A 21,361-nucleotide genomic window follows, 5' to 3' on the forward strand; every position below is an offset into this window, starting at 1 on the left:
ATATTGTAACATCAAAAATCCAACTACAGCAGGAGCAGATGTAAGCACAAGCAAGCATTTAACTTGGACTGGTGGGAAGATCCTGGCTAATGGCTCATTCTTTGTCAAGTGAACCAGGTGTTCACTTGACTGATTTTTGCAGCCTTATTTGAAAAGAAACCATCACAAAAACAACATATATGATAGGAAACAAATGTGCTCTTTCTAATGAAATAAAAATGAGAATGATAGAAGGTGAGAAAACAGAGAGCTCTGTTTCATCACCTTCAATCATCTTCATTAGAAAGAGCATGTTTTTTCTATCGCTCTCTGTTTTCTCACCTTCAATCATCCTCATTTTTATTTCATTAGAAAGAGCACATTTTTTCCTATCGTATATGTTGTTTTTGTGATGGTTTCTTTTCAAATAAGGCTTCAATTTCACCAGGTCCATTTGACAAAGAATGACCCTATGTGCACCGTTGCTAAAATCTTGGTTCAACACCCATCATGGATCTCTTACAGCAGAACTGTTCAAACTTGGCGACTTTAAGACTTGTGGACTTTGATTCCCAGAATTCTCCAGCCAGCATAGCACAGCTTAGTTGGCTGGAGAATTCTGGGAGTTGAAGTCCACCAATCTTAAAGTTGTCAAGTTTGGGGGGCCCTGTCTTACAGCTTGCTCACCAACATGGGCACTATGCAAAAGCAGTTCCAACGGAATCCGTTGTAAGTTGGAAATTAAAGATTTCTTAGTTCTCTGCGGTAGTTTTCAAAAACGGAAATGGGTCAGATAGATCTGGATTTTGTTAATGATTAATATTATTATTTTTGGTATAAGAAACTTGGGGCAATATTTTATAAAAAAAGAGAGACCTATTTCAAATCTGAGGTTATACTTGAGAGCGCATTTTCGAACAACCGAGATCCCAAGAGCAGAAGAAAGAAACGAAACGAAGCAAAGATTCTCGTCTTAAGTTTTAACCAGCCAACGTTTTACCAGCCAACTTTCATGGCTGGTTAGAAAGCACCCTTTAACTTGGATTGTGTGCACATGGATTTAAGCAGCAGCATCAGCAGCAACATGGAATGTCAGCATTAAAGCAAGAATGGCTGCTAGAAAGAACAGATCCATACCATTCTCAGAACATATATATATTACATTCAATATATTTCTATTTCCTTCCAATTTATTTTATTATTATTATTTTTTCTCTTTTAAAATGGGCTAAGCCTTCATATGTCTGTTTTGTCCCTTTTTAAAAAGTGCTTTTGTGGGTTGTATTTGGGGAGGCACCTTTTTGAGATTGCTGAGATCTCTCTCTCTCTCTCTCCCACCACCCCCCACCCACCCCGAGAGAATGATGTTCACTGCCATTAATACCTCCCCAACGTTAAGTGCTAATTTCATCAACAATTCAAGGGTAAACACGTCTCCCTCTCCCTCCCCAAATCAGAACAGTCACAGCTGTTCTTAAAGCACATTTACAGGCAATCAGAATAATGCAAATAATAATAATAATAATAAAAAATTTAAAAAAAGAACCATTATAAAATAACAAGCACTTCACCACATATTAAATAAAGCATGTAATAAATAGGGGTGGGTGGATTATAACTTCTGTACAGGGGAGTGGATTTGTTTGTTTGTTTCTCCTTTTGTTTTTCTAATCAGTTTCCTCTGAAAAGGCGTCAATTTTCCTATAAGTTTTTTTTTTTCAGTGCATCCTTTGGAACAAAAAATAAAAGAAAAAGATTCTAGACTCTTTCTGGTCTGCATTGATCGGAGCCTGTTGGAACAGACTGTGGTTAATGGCGACGGAGGGGCATGAGCGATGGACTCCTTTTTTCAAGAGTAGTAAAACACTTGTAGATTCAGAGATGTGTGTGTGTGAAGCAACCACAAAAAAAGGGGGGGGCATTGATAAAGGCACAAGTAAATGTGAAAGTAAAATGGAGGAAAGGAGAGATGATTTTTTCCCCCTACACCAGAAAGACTTTACCCTTTAAAGCGACGGATTGTGCTCAAACCAAACAGCACTGGTCTGTTGTCTAACATCCGAAAAGTGGTGGGCAGGAACACGGCAAGGGCTTAAGTATTTCCTGCACTGTTCTCCACTCGGCTTTGAGCTAAGCACGTTCCAAAGATGGACTTCTTCTCCTATAGGCCCCCGCTTGTGGGGCTGGCTCTCCCGACAGGTTCCTCCTTCTGGCAGAGAGCTTCTGGTGAGAGGACTGGCTGGGTGATCGTTCCAACAGGCAGCCCATGCTGCTGCTTCGGTCCAGGGACTGCGGAGGGAGGCTTGAAACAAAAGCGCAGGTGGGTTTGAAAGCAATGCACGAGCCGCCGCCGTATTCTGTCCCCTTCTTGGCGAAGGGTCCTTCACCACGAGCCGAAGGCTTCGGAGAACATTCCCCCTTCGAGCAAGAACTCATCGGGGTGGCCCTGCAGGTCTCCTGCGCTCCCGAACTACACTTTTTTACCCTGTATCCTTCCTTGGGAGGCGTTTGCTGAAGCTCACTAGTCCTTGTTTTCTCTTCCGCCTCGGTGCCGCAACGAAGTGGCGAGGCGGCATATGGAGGAGGAGCTTCAGGTCTGTTCGTGGTTTCTTTGCGCCTGGCTTTCGTTGGGCTGAATTCAGAAGTGCTGCCACCGAGTTCAAAGTAGCCGGCTTGCAGGGACATCACTGATCCATGCCCCAAGCTGGGGTGAGTGCTGGGTCTTGCCTGGACCATCTGGATGCCCCCGATTGGGATCATTGGGAAAGGACTCCTGGGTAATTGCTGGGAGTGCAAAGGGAGGTGACTAAAAATATGGTCTTCCGCTCGCTCGGGAGCACGGATGGGTACTTGGTGGAGCGACTGCAAAGGTCTGAAATAGAGATGTTGAATGATGCCTGGCGACACTGTTGACTTCCTGGACTCGGTCTTCTGCAACAAAAAGAGGCATAGAGAAAGTCAACTCTTTAAGTTTGGGGCATAAAACACGGCCTTTCTTAAATAAGGAGTTCTTAATTTTTGTTTTTTAAAGATGACTCAAAGGAGTCAACTGAAAAAAGGACATATTCCATTGCAACTGGTCCATTGCATCTTTCTCTTTTTCTTTGCTCTGTATTACAACACAAGCAAAGCAAAAAAATATCACACCTCATCATGAAAAATGATCGTTCTTGATCTTAACCCTGGGCAATATCCATTTTTGGACCAGATTACTTGCGGGACCTTCTGCCATATGAATCCCAGCGACCAGTTAGGTCCCACAGAGTCAACTAGACCAGTGTTTCCCAAACTTGGCAACTTGAAGATATTTGGACTTCAACTCCCAGAATTCCCCAGCTAGCGAACGCTGGCTAGGGAGTTCTAGGAGTTGAAGTCCAGATATCTTCAAGTTGCCAAAGTTGGGAAACACTGAACTAGACAATGTCGTTTGGCGGGACCAAGGGGAAGAGCCTTCCCTGTGGGGGCCTCGGCCCTCTGGAATCATCTCCCCCCAGAGATTCGCACTGCCCCCACCCTCCTCACTTTCTGTAAAAATTTAAAGACCTATCTGTGCCGCCAGGCTTGGGGCCATTAGACCCTAGCACCCTGGCCGACGAGTGTAGTATGTGTTGCTGTATGAATGAGAATGAATGATTTAAAATGTTATTAGGGAAAGAGCCTTCTCTGTGGGGGCCCCGGCCCTTTGGAATCAGCTCCCCCTGGAGATTTGCACTGCCCTCCCCCTCGCATTTTGCAAAAGTCTTAAGACTCATTTATGTGGTCAGGCTTGGACCAATTAGGACTTAGCCCCTGGCCAACGAATGATTATATGATTGCTGTACGAGTGGGTGTGATTTTAGATTGCTGTGTAATTTTAATTTAATTGGATTTATGTTATTGTAATTTACAGTCTTCGGAGAGGGGCGGCATAGAAATCCAATAAATAAATAAATAAATAAATAAATCTCCAATACCTGACCCCCCACTGGCCATTTGTAAAGCAAAAGGTGTAAACACAGGGATGGGAGACATAGGGATCTTCCGCATGGCCAATGATGTGAGTCAACAGACGTTGCAGTGAAAAATAAAAACATCAGATTTTGCCCATCTCTGAGCACAGTTTACCAGTTTAGGTTCTTCATGCAGCTCCGTATCTTTGTCAAAGGACCTGTGAGGTAGAGGCACTGAAGATGATATTCCATGCGGAGTTTTACGTAAGTTTTGTCCTTTTTCATCTACTGCCACTTGGCCATGAGAAGACAGATCCTCTCTTGCTGGGGATGGATAGCGTGAAGGTGGTTCTGAATAACTCTGGGACAGCATTTTCTTCAGAGATAAGTATCTAGATGATGACATTTCCCTGTTTGGAGAGACGCATCTCACCGGAGAAACCCCTCTTGCTGGCGGCAGGTGTAAGGAGGACAAGAGCTCTCTCTTTGAAGAAAAGTATCTGCTTGGTGAGATCTCAAGTCTTGGCGATGAATTACAGAGGAAAAATGACTCTCTCAGAGCTTGGTGACCGGAGGGTATTTCTCCAGTATAGGACAATCTTTTTGGTGAAGTTTCATTTTTGGTTAACAGATGCTTTCGAGCCAAGGAACGGTTGTTTCCACCGCTGCTAACCCCAGAGTCCTTGCTTGGGGAACACTTCCTTCGAGGCGTGATATCTTTGGAGACTGACAAATCCATTGCTAAGAGCATCTGTGGTCTTCTAACAGATTCCTTCTCAGCTGAAGTTGAGAGCGCACTGGAGGACAGAGCTGGCCGATGAAGTCTTAACAAGCTGTGGCACACAGCAACTTCACAGCTGTCAGCTGACCATTTCATTTCAGGCTCCAAGGAGGCAGTCTGGGAACACCAAACAGTACTCTCACTGCCAGAGGAAACATCTCCCACTGTGGACAACGTTGCCTTAGTGCCTTTCTCCGTGGAAGAGAGAGAACTTCTTGGAGTGTTGCCTGGAAGAGAAGGGTTCTTTGTTTCAGAAGGCTTTCCAAGTGATTCCTCTTGGTTTTCCTCTTCCTCGTCTTCCTCGTCTTCCTCCTCGTCTTCCTCCTCCTCCTCTTCTTCATCATTGTCATCATCATCATCATCATCATCATCATCATCATCAGACTCTTCCAAGTCTGAAAACTGGTGTTCAGGTAACTCAGATCCCTCCTGACCTTCTGAATCTTGGAGGAGATCTTCAGTGGTTCCTAAAAGATGGGAAGCAGAGCAGAACAATTTATCAGACAAGGATACATAATACATGTACACATATTCACATACATACATTTGTAGAAATGTCAGGATAGATTCAAACTAAATGTAAACTGCTCTAAACTCAGACTGCAGAAAATACGACTTCAGCAATAGAGTGATCAAGGCCTGGAATGCCCCCCCTGACTCTGTAGTTCAGTGACGGTGAACTTTTTTCCCCTTGGGTGCCAAAAGCATGTGCACATACATTATCGCACCTGTGCGAGTGCCCACACCCAGAATATCTCCGGAACCCCCTTCTGCCGCACGAAGCCCAGTGACCAGTTAGGTCCCACAGAGTTGGCCTTCTCCGGGTCCCGTTGACTAAACAATGTCATTTGGTGGGACCCAGGGGAAGAGCCTTTTCTGTGGCGGCCCCAACCCTCTGGAACCAGCTCCCCCCAGAGATCAGAATTGCCCCCACCCTCCTTGCCTTTCGTAAGCTCCTTAAAACTCACCTCTGTCTTCAGGCATGGGGAATTGAGATATCCCCCTCCCCCAGGCCTATAAAATTTATGCATGGTATGTTTGTGTGTATGTTTTGCTTTTTAATAAGGGTTTTTTAGTTACTTTAAATATTAGATTTGTCATACATTGTTTTATTATTGTTGTGAGCCGCCCCGAGTCTATGGAGAGGGGCGACATACAAATCTAATAAATGAATGAATGAATGAATGAATGAATGAATGCCTGGGGAGAGTGAAAATTGTCTTTCCTGCTCCCTGGAGGCCCTCTGGAGGCCAGAAACAGCCCATTTCCCAACTTCTGGTGGGCCCGGTATGCCCGTTTTTCACCCTCTGCAGGCTCCAGAGGCTTCCCTGGAGCCTGGGGAGGGCAACAACACCCTCCCCCATCCCTCCAGAGGCCCTCCGGAAGTTGAAAATCCCCTCCTAGAGCCTCTTGCGAGCCAAAAATCAGCTGGCTGGCACACACATGCACGTTGGAGCTGAGATAGGGCAACAGCTTTCATGCCGGCAGATATGGCTCCGAGTGCCACCTGTGGCACCCGTGCCATCGGTTCACCTGCTGTAGTTTCTTCCCGTTTCTGTAAGGGGTGTGCATAAGCGCACCATTGTGCCTACAGTTCCTGTCCTACTGTCCTTTTGTCCTCTTTTATCATTATAGAGCCAGGGTGGCGCAGCAGGTAGAGTGCTGTACTGCAGGCCACTGAAGCTGACTGTAGATCTGCAGGTCAGCGGTTCAAATCTCATCACCGGCTCAAGGTTGACTCAGCCTTCCATCCTTCCGAGGTGGGTAAAATGAGGACCCAAATTGTGGGGGCAATAGGCTGGCTATGTTAAAAAATGCTGTTGCTAACATGTTGTAAGCCGCCCTGAGTCTAAGGAGAAGAGCGGCATAAAAATCGAATAAATAAAATAAAATAAAAAAATAACTTATCATAATTGGAGGAACTCCACTTTGTTCTGTGCTAATGAGGAAGCACGAAGGAAATTAGAAATGTAAACTTCATTAAAAGTGCCGGTCCATCTCAGATTGTTTTGAGCAAAATCTAAGGGCTAAAATATTGCTTCTGCCACTAATACAGATTTTACTGGCGGGGAAAATATTTACTGACCCCCTCGCATCCTGGACACAAACTGTTTCAACTCCTACCCTCAAAACGCCGCTACAGAGCACTGCACACCAAGACAACTAGACACAAGAACAGTTTTTCCCCGAATGCCATCACTCTACTAAACAAATAATTCCCTCAACACTGTCAGACTTTTTACTAAATCTGCACTTCTATTTCTACTACTTTTTCTCATCATTCCTATCATCCTTTTCCTCCCACTTAGGACTGTATGGCTGTAACTTGTTGCTTGTATCCTAAGATTTCTATTAATATTGATTGTTTCTTCTTTGCTTATTTGACCCCTATGACAATCATTAAGTGTTGTACCACATGATTCTTGACAAATGTATCTTTTTATTTTATGTACCCTGAGAGCATATGCACCAAAGACAAATTCCTTGTGTGTCCAATCACACTTGGCCTATTCTATTCTATTCTATTCTATTCTATCCTATCCTATCCTATTCTATTCTACAGATTTTACCTACAAAGGATATTTATTATTATGGGCTTTTCCCCGTCTTGCCTTTCCCATTCATGCTGGGTGGAAGCAGAGAAAATAAACAGGTCTGAAGTTCAAGGAGGATCAAGTGAGGCTTTAATATATAACAATTCAAAGCTTCCGACTTCCTGAAATATCACGGAAAATTGAAGTAGAATTTTGTTTATCCATTCACTCAATCAATTTGTAGATTTTAACAATGAAGCCTCTTGGCAGTTCACAACAAAAGGCAATTGAAGGCAATTAAAATGTTCCTGATGAGAGGCTTTAAACGAAGTAAAGTGTTTATATATTACAACAAACATTCAATTGGTGCATAAATTCCCATAAGCCATCTGAAACCGTTCCATTGTCAATAGTCTCTGGAAAACTAATAATTTGGGGCTAAATATGTTCTCCACTGAAACATATTCATTGGTAAAAGGAAACCAGGCCATCCAAAAATATTGTGGATTAGGATTGCATCAATATACAGATCCAGAATTTTCAGATATCCAAATTTCTCTAGTACGGTGTTATTCACTCCTTTTCGTTTTGGGGCATTTCACTTATTTGGGTATAAATTTTTTATTGTTTTTCACCCCTTGCAGAGATTCCAATTTACATACCTCAAAGTAAAATATAATACAATACAATATCAAATGCCAATTTCTTAGTCAAATTAAACACATTTTCCAAATTATTCATCCAATTGTTTTCTGGTGCATATCATTCATCCTGTGCTACCTCCTTTCCAAATGCTATCATCCGGATTTTAGATAATGTTCTTCGCTTTCATTTATATTTACAGTGCTATAGCTATCTACATTTCTCTTGGCTATTTGCTGTTATTCTTAACTATGCCATCGTGTTTCAGTCCCTTCTTAGAAAACACATTCCTACTTTCATTTTTTTTTTTTAAAAAAACACCCAAAAACCTCATTTTATCATAACTGCCCTTAACAATAGAAAATATCCAAATTTACGACTTTTTAAAAGCCCAGGAAAAAAAGAGAAAAAAATAAAAATAAAGAAAGAATAAAAGAGAAACTAAAAGAAAAAAAAGAAGAGCAGAAAAGAATAGGAAAATAAAAAATGCTATTCATATCATATCTTAATCCATACATAGGAGGAAGGGTTGTTATTAGAAATTTTAAAATACATTCCCTACTCAATTCATTTATTCCACGTCTTTCATTATATCAGTATGTCATTTCTATTTTAACAAATCAAAATAAATATAAATCATTATTGCTCCATTATTTTATGCAAAAAGTATCCTCCATGAAAACAAAACAAAAAAACAAAAAAGAACCAAAGTATTAATATTCTTCCCTAATTTAGATATTTTCCACTGCCATTCTTAGTATGATAATCTTCCCTAATCTATAAGCCCCGCTGCCAATCCCAGTGTAATAATCTTCCCTAATCTATGTGCCACTGTCATATCAGTGCAATAATCTTCCCTATTCTAATTACTTTCACTACTAAATGCAATGCCATAATCTTCCCTACTCTATATATTTCCCTAATCTATATATTATCCCTAATTCTAAATGTCTTCCACTATCGAACTCAGTGATAATCTTCCCTAATCTATTGATTTTCTGTATTTCCTATATAATGCCTAACATAATTAATTAATTATGAGCCGGGGTGGCGCAGCAGGTAGAATGCTGTACTGCAGGCCACTGAAGCTGACTGTAGATCTGAAGGTCAGGGGTTCAAATCTCATCACTGGCTCAAGGTTGACTCAGCCTTCCATCCTTCCGAGGTGGGTAAAATGAGGACCCGGATTGTGGGGGCAATAGGCTGGCTCTGTTAAAAAGTGCTATTGCTAACATGTTGTAAGCTGCCCTGAGTCTAAGGAGAAGGGCAGCATAAAAATTGAATAAATAAATAAATAAATAAATAAATAAATAAATAAATAAATAAATAAATAAATAAATAAATAAATAAATAAATAAATAAATAAATAAATAAATAATTAGTGCTAGTTATTATCCCATATTAATCCTTCTTCTGTTATTCTAATTATCCTCCTTTTCACTTATTTATCTACATAACAGATGGATGATTTATGAGCCCATCATTCATTGGAATATTACTCTCCAACAGAAATAAATAATATATTACATGGAGGGCAAACTAAGCTGTTGTGGGAAGACCAATCGGATGGAGGTACAGTGGTCCCTTGACTTTTGTGGGTCCGACTGTCGCAGAAAGACTTTACCACAGGTTTTCAAAAAATATTAATTAAAAAATGCTCCATGGGGTTAATTTTTGAACATTTGAATGTTTTCCCATGGCCGCCCGATGAACAATACTGTACATTTTAACTCTCCTCCTCCCCCACCCCACCCCAGCCATCCTGCTTCTTTAAATAAAAGCTCTGCTTCCATCCCAGCCTCCCGATCCCTCCCCTTTAATTCTTGGAGCATTGGTACGCTCCACTTGAAGCCGAGTCTTACTGCTGCCCACTGCCGCACAGCAAAGCCCCCTGCTTGCCCCTGCGGGTTCTGGGGGTAAATAAAACCAGGAATGGAGGAGGGAGGGGGAGGAAGGGCGCGACTCTACTTTGCGGAAATTTGACTTTCCCAGGCGGTCTTGGAACGTATCCCCTGAGAAAGTCAAGGGACCACTGTACTTCAAAAAAGAGAGGTGTGTGAATGGAGGTAAGGAAGGGAGCAGGAATTAAATAGTTTTGATGAAGAAATATAGCAAATTTCTTTAAAGCAGTGGTGTTAAACTGAAGGCTCCGGAGGCCGGAACCAGCCCATGAGCCCACTATTGAAACAGTGAAGAGCTGACTCATGGTGTTTCTGCCAGTGAAAATGGAGTTTGGGAGGGCCACCTGTGGCCTGCCAGGGCTCCATTTTTGGCTGCAACAGCCACTTGCAGCCATCTGCCAATGAAAATGGAATTCAGGGAGACTGCACGCAACACACCCTGACTCCATTTTGATCCACGATAGTCTCCTGCAGCCCTCTGTCAGTGAAAAAAAAGCCTTGATGAGTGACATTGAGCTGGCCATATCCACCCTAGCTGCTGCTGCTGCTGCTGCTGCTGCTGCTACTACTACTACTACTACTACTACTACTACTACTACTACTACTATTATTATTATTACAGTGTTCCCTCGATTTTCACGGGTTCGAACTTCGCGAATAGCCTATACCACAGTTTTTCAAAAAATATTAATTAAAAAATACTTTGTGTTTTTTTTTTCTATACCACGGTTTTTCCCACCCGATCATACATCATTGCCATTGCTGAATGGCTGAAATCTCGGCCAATCAGCATTTTTATCGCCAAATAAATAATTATGTTTATAAATATCAGGATCACTAAGTGTCTTATTCAACTGTGAGTACCAGTAATAATGGCGAGTAAATGGTTGTTAAGGGAATGAGAAATGGTAATTTGGGGGTTTAAAGTGTTAAGGGAAGGCTTGTGATACTGTCCATAGCCAAAAATGGTGTATTTACTTCCGCATCTCTACTTCACGGAAATTTGACTTTCGCGGGCGGACTCGGAACGCATCCCCCACGAAAATAGAGGGAACACTGTATTATTATTATTATTATTATTATTATTATTATTATTATTATTATTATTATTATTTAGATTTGTATGCCACCCCTCTCCGAAGACTCTATGCTCCCTGGCCACACACCCCTCTAATCAATTTAAGTTAACCCCCCCACCCAAGGTCAAACACAACTCTGCTGTGACCTTCAATGAAATTGAGTTTGACAGCCCTGCTTTAAAGGAATGAAAGGAATGAAACAACAGAATCCTAGGACTGGAAGAAACATCAGAGGTCTCCTAATCCAATCATTGTGTTAGAATATTCATGACTGGGAGAGCCAGTGGTAGCAATGGCACCCAATGAATAGGCATAGCAACTAAGGACACTTCTGAGTCTATGCAGAGAATCAAAACTAAAGCTTAAGGCTGAGTGTAGTTCACTCTCCACACTCTGTACCCGTTCACTCTGAACTCTGCTGAAATGAAACTCACTGTTTTAAATCGCTTTTATAGAATTTTATCGGTGATACGTGTTTGAACTTTGCATTTTGATTATGGCCTAAATAGGCTAATCAATAAGCTTATTTAACGATGTTACTAATTTAACTACTGCAATGATTCACTTAACAACTATGGCATGAAAAGTCATTAAATGATCAGTTGGCACAGCTAGGTCCACACAGAGCAAGTTGTACCGCCATGGTCCTTGGCAGCCACGCCCACCTAGTCATGGTGACCTGGTTGCAACCACCTGGCCACGCCCACCCAGCCACACCCACCTGGCCATTGTGAACTGTCACACAGACCCTCCTGGCTCCAGCCCTCACTGTCCTGTAGTTCTCTACAGCTCCAGCCAGAATCCCAATTTCCAGCAAACACTCGAAGTGAACAGATCTGTTTTTCATTCCCTTTCTCTCCTCCTTTGAAAACTCAGCTTATATATAAGTATGATGTCATGGTTTGGCCAGGACCACCCTGTGTCTCCAAATGCCCCTGAAAGCAAACCAGAAGCAATCCATCTAAAAGGCCAAGAACCATTCTGGAAGCGCATCGGTTATTCTGAGCAAGTTAACAGGCTCGAAAGCTCCTGCAGCAACCTGATGCCAGAGCAGATGTCTATGGCTGACACATATGAGTGCACCTCCCTGGTGACTGACACAATGCTGCTCCCTCGCCCTCCCTTGCCTGCATGTGCTTTCATCCCCCAGGGGTGAAACTCTGGCAAGGCACCAAGGCTTCCAAGCACTGTTTTTGTCTGCTGCAAAGCAAAAAGAGGTAAACACAGAGAGAGCGGGGGGGGGGGGGGACATAGAAACATAGAAGATTGACGGCAGAAAAAGACCTCATGGTCCATCCAGTCTGCCTTTATACTATTTGCCTGTATTTTTTCTTAGGATGGATCTATGTTTATCCCAGGCATGTTTAAATTCAGTTGCTGTGGATTTACCAACCACGTCTGCTGGAAGTTTGTTCCAAGCATCTGCCACTCTTTCAGTAAAACAATACTTTCTCATGTTACTTCTGATCTTTCTCCCAACCAACCTCAGATTGTGCCCCCTTGTTCTTGGGTTCACTTTCCTATTAAAAACACTTCCCTCCTGGACCTTATTTAACCCTTTAACATATTTAAATGTTTCGATCATGTCCCCCCTTTCCCTTCTGTCCTCCAGACTATACAGATTGAATTCATGAAGTCTTTCCTGATAAATTTTATGCTTAAGACCTTCCACCATTTTTGTAGCCCGTCTTTGGACCCGTTCAATTTTATCAATATCTTTTTGTAGGTGAGGTCTCCAGAACTGGACACAGTATTCCAAATGTGGTCTCACCAGCACTCTATACAGCGGGATCACAATCTCCCTCTTCCTGCTTGTTATACCTCTAGCTATGCAGACAAGCATCCTACTTGCTTTCCCTACCACCTGACTGCACTGTTCACCCATTTTGAGACTGTCAGAAATCACTACCCTTAAATCCTTCTCTTCTGAAGAGGGAGAGAAGGAAGGAGAGAGGGAAAGGGAGGGATGGGGAGAGAGAAAGATTCCAATTCTCTCCCCACCTTCTCTCTCTCTCCCTCCCTTCCTTGTTCTTTGCCCAAACAGACTGAACCAATGGAAATGATGGCCTGAACTGATCTCTAACATAAATTATCTCAGGGACCGCCTTCTGCTGCACGAATCCCAGCGACCAGTTAGGTCCCACAGAGTTGGCCTTCTCTGGGTCCCGTCAACTAAACAATGTTGTTTGGCGGGGCCCAGGGAAAGAGCCTTCTCTGTGGCGGCCCCGGCCCTCTGGAACCAACTCCCCCCAGAGATTAGAATTGCCCCCACCCTCCTCGCCTTTCGTAAGCTCCTGAAAACCCACCTCTGCCATCAGGCATGGGGGAACTTTCCCCCTAAGCCTTTACAATTTATGCATGGTATGTTTGCTTGTATGTATGATTAGTTTTACAATAAAGGGTTTTTAGTTGTTTTAGTATTGAATTTACATGCTGTTTTTTATTCTTGTTGTTAGCTGCCCCGAGTCTACGGAGAGGGGTGGCATACAAATCCAATCAATCAATCAATCAATCAATCAATCAATCAATCTGTTTAAATCTAGCTAGGAGGAGCCATATTGCAGCATAGGCAAAAGCCACATTTGCCCCCACTCTGTCTCAAATCAAGTGTTGACAACTCTAAAAGAATAAAAAGACAAAATGAATGCTGCAGAGACAGAAGCTCTCATAATGATGGCAGCGGAGGCTGCGCTCCACCAAGAGGCCATTTATCGAAGAAGCCACGCCGCGGAAGTTCCCACCTACTTGTTAAAATGGGAGTCAAATGTTGCCCAAGATCTGCATCTCCACTTAGCATCAAGAATGGTGTCTAGGGGTAAGGCCCTTGAGACGATTCACGCCTACAACTGTCAAAATCTCGCAGCCGTGGTCATGCTCGGTGACTCTGGGAATGGGCACCCAATCCCATGTCAGAGTTAATTTAGAACTTGCTTTGGAAATGGGAAGGATCTCAGGCAATGGAAAGTTTCTTTAATAAAGACACTACAGCAGGAGCTCTTTCTTCAGATCACTTTTACTTCTTCTTAGTATCAAAACTATATACTCTATACCAGTGTTTTCCAACCTTGGCAACTTGAAGATATCAGGACTTCAACTCCCAGAATTCCCCAGCCAGCATTTGCTGGCTGGGGAATTCTGGGAGTTGAAATCCAAATATCTTCAAATTGCCAAGGTTGGGAAACACTGCTCTATACCAATGATGGTGAACCTATGGCACGGGTGCCACAGGTGGCGTGTGGAGCCATATCTGTTGGCACGTGAGCTGTTGACCTAGCTCAGCTCCAATGTGTGTGCTGGCCAGCTGATTTTTGGCTTACACAGAAGCTCTGAGAGAGAGCCTCCGGGGTGGAAGGGTGGGAGAGGAAGCCTTTGGAGCTTGGGGAGGGCAAAACACAAGCCTACTGTGCCCACCAGAAGTTGGGAAACAGGGCATTTCTAACCTCCAGAGGGCCTCCGGGGCTGTGGGGAGCTGTTTTTGCCTCCCCAAGTATTGAATTATGGTCGTGGGCACTCCCGCATGTGCGATAGCACGCACGGAGGCTCTTTCAGCACCCAAGGAAAAAAAGGTTCACAATCACTGCTCTATACTATATTACAGAACAACTAATCAAACTATTACACTAGACCAGTGTTTCCCAACCAGTGTGCCGCGGCACACTAGTGTGCCGTGAGACATGGTCAGGTATGCCATGAAGAAGGAAGCTCAGCTTCTGGTCTCGCAACTTTTTGCTGAGAGTGTGAAGAGCAAAAAGTTGTGAGACCGGAAGCTGAGCTTCCTTCTTTGCGCCTTCCAAGTTTTTCTGCAGCTGCAGCACCCCGCCTGGCTGGAACTTCCCTGGTGGTGGCAGCAGGTGAGCTTTGGGGCCCGGCGGGAGGGCGGCAGTAGCGGGAGGGTGGCGGCAGCGGGAGGGTGGTGGCAGCAGCGGCAGCGGGTAGTAGCCGCTGGGTGGCGGCAGAGTGGTCGGATGCGAGACAGAACTCCAGGACAGAGACACCGACGGTGGCAGCTGGACATGTTGCTGTATGCCGTACATGCTGGCATTGCATGGCTGGCACTTGCCTGCTGGCTGGGCCGGGACGGAGGCTCCAGCCCCACACCCATGCCCAGCGCAACACCAGCATGTATGGAGAGAATGAGGGAAAGAGAGAGGAAGGAAGGAAGAGAGAGAAAGAGGGAGAGAGAGAGAGAAAGAGAAAAAGGGAGGAAGAGAGATATTTTTTTTGTCCAAACCTTTTTTAGCCGCCGCCCCCCCACCGCTCAATATTCCCCAGGATTTTTTAAATGTGAATAATGTGCCGCGGCTCAAAAAGGTTGGGAAACACTGCACTAGACGACTCTAACCAACCACTGCTAACCACACCTATGCAAAGGTGCATTACAATATATACAAGTATTGACCAATCAGGTTGTAGCACATCCTGCTGATGCATCGTGACTCAGCATTCCTTCCATTTTACATTAATTACAGCATTTTCACTGTACCTGGAATATTAGCCTCAGGGTGTAAATCCTGACATCCCAGCCATGTGGACAGCATCAGGTTCCATTCCCCCAAAAGTACAGACCCAAATCTTTACCTTCCTCTGGTTCCAGCTCCCCCGATGAAGACGCCAACACACCCATCTCCTGACATTTTTTGCTGTGGGCTTTTGACTTCATATGTTTAGTCAAATTCCCTGCAAATGAAAAACAGAACAGGCATTAAATCGTCAGTCCTTATTTGCTAGCTACACGCAAGCAACCAGTAGCGTTTATCGGCAAGCAATGGTTTACATTCCAAGGCCAGAAGAACAGGTGGCTACTGCTCTTGACATCAAGCAGCTGCCCTCAGTGGCTAATTTGTAGTCTGCTTCCCCCAATTACTGCAGAATTGCTTTTCACAACTGCTAGCTCTCATGCAAGGCAGAAAAAAGCCAGCGGGCACATGCTTTGCAAAAACAGGGAAAGCCCTACTTCAAACCCCTTCCCTGTGATATGCAAAAGAGGCAGGGGATACCAGATAATCATTACCAGAATGCATAAAGCAGAGACAGCCTCATCATGCCTAGAAGTAGTGTCAGGTGGCTGCTGCAATTCTTAAGGTGATGATGATGGGATTCCCAAATCAAGTATCGAAAAGTTCCCAGTTTTTTTTTTTTAAATAGAACTACAGTGATACCTTGTCTTACAAACTTAATTGGTTCCGGGACAGGGTTCTTAAGGTGAAACAATGTTTCCCATAGGAATCAATGGAAAAGCGATTAATGCGTGCAAGCCCAAAATTCACCCCTTTTGCCAACCGAAGCACCTGTTTTTGCGCTGCTGGGATTCCCCTGAGGCTCCCCTCCATGGGAAACCCCACCTACAGACTTCTGTGTTTTTGTAATGCTGCAGGGAAATCCCAGCAGGGGAATCCCAGCATCGCAAAAACGAGCGCTTCGCTGGCAATGGAACTCCGAAGGTGGGGTTTCCCAGAGAAGGGAGCATCAGTGAAATTGCAGCATCGCAAAAACACCGAAGTCCTCGAAACCCCACCTCCGGACCTCTGTGTTTTTGCGATGCTGCGATTTCACTGAGGTTCCCCTCGCTGGGAAACCCCACCTCCGGACTTCCGTTGCCAGCAAAGTGCCCGTTTTTGCGCTGCTGGGATTCCTCTGCAGTCCAGAAGTGGGGTTTTCTATGGAGGGGAGCCTCAGGGGAATCCCAGCAGCGCAAAAACGGGTGCTTCGCTGGCAACGGAAGTCCGGAGGTGGGGCATCCCAACAGCAGTGATGGGTTTGTAAGGTGAAAATAATTTGTAAGAAGGGGCAAAAATATCTTAAACACCGAGTTTATATCTCGAAAAGTTTGTATGACGAGCCGTTTGTAAGACGAGGTATCACTGTATTTAAAATCCTCGGAGAGGGGCGGCATACAAATCCACTTAAACTTAAACTATTACCTTTGGTTGCCTTTTTGTGTGGAAAAAAAATACTGACCTAGGAAATGAACACAATCGCAAATTCTACTCCAGAAATTAGCAAAAAGATGGGAGATGTCAAAGGAAATCTAGGAATGAAGTAAAATGAAGAAGAAACCAAAGCAGGCCTAAGGGTTATGACTAAATTCTCATTTTTAATTTAGGATAAACTTTACAACGGTTCTTTCACCTCTTGCTTTATCCTTACAATTTTTAAATACATGCAGTTTGTACCCTGAAGTCTGTTTCTCAAGATTTCTGCCACCATTCCACTAAAATCACAGCCAATTTTTATATTCTCCCAACTTCTGGAAATCACTACTCAGATCATTTAAATCAGCATCTTATTTTTTTTGTAAACGAAGAGTACTGTTGTCTTTTTTCAATCACCAAGTCCAATGTCCAATTCTTCACAACTCCACAATCCCATGATGGCAAACCACACATGAGCCACAGCTGGCACATGGAGGGCACAGGAGGCATTGCCCTATGTCAGCAGCTGATTTGAGGCCTTCTGAGGGGCAGGAGAAGCCGTTTTCACCTTCCCCAGGCTTCAGGAAAGCCTCTGGAGCCTGTGGATGGTGAAAAATGGACCCAAGGCCTACCAGAACTGTAGGCCCATCGTGCCTGTTTTTTGGCATCCACCGGCTCCTGAAGCCTTGGGAGGGCAAAAAAAAAGCCCAATGGGCCTACCAGAACCCCAGGGGCTTCAGTGAGGCCCGTGTGCATGTTCAGAGAGGCAATGGGGGGATTGTGTGTGCATACTTGGTGGTGCGCTAGTGTAGAGAGTTGCACAAGCATGCACAGGGGAAGGCATTGCCTTATGGGTGTGGGCATGCATGCACACACTATTGCATGTGCTCCCTTTTGCCACCCAAGTAAAAAATGTTTGCTGTTGTTCTGGTTTCTGGTAGAAGTTTAGTAATTGCAAATAACTCTCATTAAATGCATCATTTCATGAATAAAGCAACTCCGTTTATTTCTCTCTTAGCCGCATTTCTCACATTCCTTTTCCTGCTTCACTTAGACAAGATTTATTTCCTAACTACATAGCTTTAAAAAAACAGCAGCACTGACTAAATACAATACAAAATACTTTGGCTTACTTTAGCGTGGCGAAAGCACCTCCATATTTCTTTTCAGCAATGTTGAAACTCCACCCTTCTTCTCCACTAGCCCCCTGACGTGCCAAATACCTCACTACAATATTTAACCCATTCCTCTCCTTAATATCTTCTTCCAGACCTTTGCTCTCTACGTTTCTGAATCCTTCTGAATTTAGGGTTAACCCAGCGCGCGTCTGATTCTCCCTCGCTAGATGCTGAACTCATAGCCCCATCCTGTGGCTGGCCTCCTACCTGTTCTACTACCTGTAACCCCGGGCCCCCCACTACTTCATAAACAGTATCTGAATCTGAGTCCTCAATAACTTCATCATCCTCCAACTGATCAAGAGTATGTACAACAGCCGTGACTGCCATGGTCCATAGCATGCCATCCTCCCATCCTGTCTCCTGGGGTTTGCCCAAATTCATGTTCATTGCATCAATGACTATCTAACATCTCATCCTCTGTTGTCCCCTTCTCCTTTTGTTTTCCATCTTTCCCGACTTCAGAGTCTTTTCCAGTGAGTCCCCTCTTCTCCTGCCAAGGTTCCAGGTAGCATCCAAACTAAATCAGAGTCCAAGTCAAAGTACTCCTCGAAATTCCAATTTATTGCCTGAGCCATCCTGAGTCTGAGTCTACACCTGAGTCTGAGTTTCCCACCCAGCTGAAAGTTCACATCCCTTGTCCCCCACCCACAATCTTGTCATGTTGCCCACTCAGATTGTGCCAGCATGGCAAGTCCTCCTTCTGCTTCTGCCCAGGTGGGTGGGCATAGGATGGCCTTGACCCGCTCAAAATAATGCTTGGTGGTTGCATCATGAAAATGACTCCTCCCAAGTTCTCATAAATGTCACGCTGAATATTGACAGCCCCATAGGCATTCAGTAATTAAATAGTTAACTATGTGTGTTTCTTTAAGATCCTCCTATTATGATGTAATATCCTGCCACTTCTAACCTCACATCCTTCTTCTTCATGTAAAGATTCTCCATTCCTATTCTAACCTCCATCATGTGAAGACGTATTTGTTATTTTGTCCACCGGGACATGTTTATTTTTGTACTTTTATAATAAAAATAAATATTGCTTTGAAAACAAATGAATGGGCTCTCATCCGTCACCTCCGCAGTGGGTTAATGTTCAAATGGACATTAATCACTCAAACCGTGACAATAAATACCAGATAGTCTGACAAGCCGCTAACTTATCATGAGCTTCTGCACCGGCTTGACACTTTCCCAACTCCAGGGTCTTTTCCAACGAGTCCCCTCTTCTCCTTTGGTGGCCAAACTATTTCAGCTTCAGCTCCAATTTCTGTCTTTCCAAAGAACCCAGCGGCCAGTTAGGTCTCACAGAGTTGGCCTTCTCCGGGTCCCGTCGACTAAACAACGTCAGCTGGCGGGAGCCAGGGGAAGAGCCTTCTCTGTGGCGGCCCCGACCCTCTGGAACCAGCTCCCCCCGGAGATTAGGATTGCCCCCACCCTCCTTGCCTTTCGTAATCTCCTTAAAACCCACCTCTGTCGTCAGGCATGGGGGAACTAAGACATCTCCCCTTGCCTATGTAGTTTTATATATGGTATGTTTGTGTGTATGCTTTTTAAATAATGAGTTTTTAGACTTTTAATATTAGATTTGTTATTGGAGACTTTTAATATTAGATTTGTTATTGGAGACTTCTTCTTCTTCTTCTTCTTCTTCTTCTTCTTATTATTATTATTATTATTATTATTATTATTATTATTATTAATTGGATTTGTATGCCGCCCCTCTCCGCAGACTCGGGGCGGCTAACAACAATGGTAAAAGACAACATGTAACAATCCAATTTAATAAAACAACTAAAAACCCTAATTATAAAAACCAAACATATACACAAACATACCATGCATAACTTGTAATGGCGTAGGGGGAAGAAATATCTTAACTCCCCCATGCCTGGTGAATAAGGTGGGTCTTGAGTAGTTTGTGAAAGTCAAGGAGGGTGGGGGCCGTTCTAATCTCTGGGGGGAGTTGATTCCAGAGGGCCAGGGCCGCCACAGAGGAGGCTCTTCCCCTGGGCCTCGCCAAATGACATTGTTTGGTCGACGGGACCCGGAGAAAGCCAACTCTGTGGGACCTTATCGGCCGCTGGGATTCGTGCGGTAAAAGGCGGTTCCAGATGTATTCTGGCCCAATGCCATGTAGGGCTTTAAAGGTCATTACCAACACTTTGAATTGTGACCAGAATAATATTAGATTTGTTACTGTATATTGTTTTATTACTGCTGTGAGCCACCCCGAGTCTGCGGAGAGGGGCGGCATACAAATCTAAATAATAATAATAATAATAATAATAATAATAATAATAATAATAATAATAATTTCCTTTAGGATCGACTAATTTGATCTCCTTACAGTTCAAAGGATTCTTGGGAGTCTTCTCCAGCACACAAAAACAGAGTGCCTGCATGCTCATTTATCATTAAACCATGATCTGAACACAAGCGGCATGCAAATATGAAACAGAAAGAGGTTTTATCTAGCTAGAATTACCCTAAATTTCTTGCATTTGAAAGCAAGGTAGGTTTGCTACAGGCATGCAGACTACTTCAAAATATAGGCCGTGCTTTCAGAATAACGTCAATTTGCCCGATGATAAATTGAAACAGGTAACTGCTCAGCTTCCAGGTGATCAGGTAAATGCGACTTTTGTGGCTCATAGAGGAGAATGTTGCAATAAAGCAGCAGAAGAACATGATGAGGGGCTGAGCTAATGAATCATTAGAAACCTTGATAAGAGCCATATGGCTCAATGCATTAAGGATCATTAAAAAAAAAACACTTCAGTTTAAGTCTTTAAATTGCAGTTGTTACTTAACCCAACCAAGTCTCAGATGATGAAAATTCAAAGGGTTTGGTTTGAATGTGGTTTTTTTGAGATTGCAACAATGAGCGTTTATAATCCCACAGTCTTAAATGAATATTTTTGCGGTTCACAATGTAAGGAAGGGAGAAATTCTAAAACATTTGGGAATGTGATAGTAGCTTTATTATGAATCCTAGGAACCTGTATCCAACAGCAGATAGAGGAAACAAACTTTTAATCAAGTCCCGAGTAAACATTTTCTCCACTGAAGTCACCAGATGTAAATGTCTATTATCTCTTAAATAGCCAAACAGAAAAGGTGCAATAGCAGGGAAAGCAGGTGATTGGGCTATGAAAGAAATGTAATTGGACTGGCACTGAAATCAAACAAAATCATGTTTCATGTTTCATTTAATCTGATTCCACCCATTTTTTTTGTCCTGATTCAATTCACATTAGGGAAATACAGTTCACATAATCTTACTCAGAGGACTAGGGTAGCCTTTAATTTGAAAAATTGCTACATATTCTTGAACTATAAGATTACAAAAACAAAAAGAGAAGAGTTCAATTGTTTATTATTTATTTATATATTTATTTAATTCATATCCCAATTATTTAATGT

The 21,361-nt window shown here is 43.4% G+C and overlaps 1 protein-coding gene across 1 annotated transcript in view; it reads right to left on the minus strand.

The window, feature by feature from the left end:
* Positions 1-1,207: 1,207 nt before the first annotated feature.
* Positions 1,208-21,361, minus strand: part of HIVEP3 (HIVEP zinc finger 3) — a 286,250-nt gene continuing 266,096 nt past the window's right edge. The window contains exons 7-9 of the mRNA XM_070764121.1: positions 15,424-15,522; positions 4,084-5,156; positions 1,208-2,910 (exon numbers count right to left, since the gene is read on the minus strand). Of these exons, the coding sequence (XP_070620222.1) occupies positions 2,110-2,910; positions 4,084-5,156; positions 15,424-15,522 (1,973 nt within the window). The 3' untranslated portion in view covers positions 1,208-2,109. The remainder of the gene's footprint in view (positions 2,911-4,083; positions 5,157-15,423; positions 15,523-21,361) is intronic.

The sequence above is a fragment of the Erythrolamprus reginae genome, chromosome 11 (assembly GCF_031021105.1).
Source record: "Erythrolamprus reginae isolate rEryReg1 chromosome 11, rEryReg1.hap1, whole genome shotgun sequence".
Lineage (NCBI taxonomy): Eukaryota > Metazoa > Chordata > Lepidosauria > Squamata > Dipsadidae > Erythrolamprus > Erythrolamprus reginae.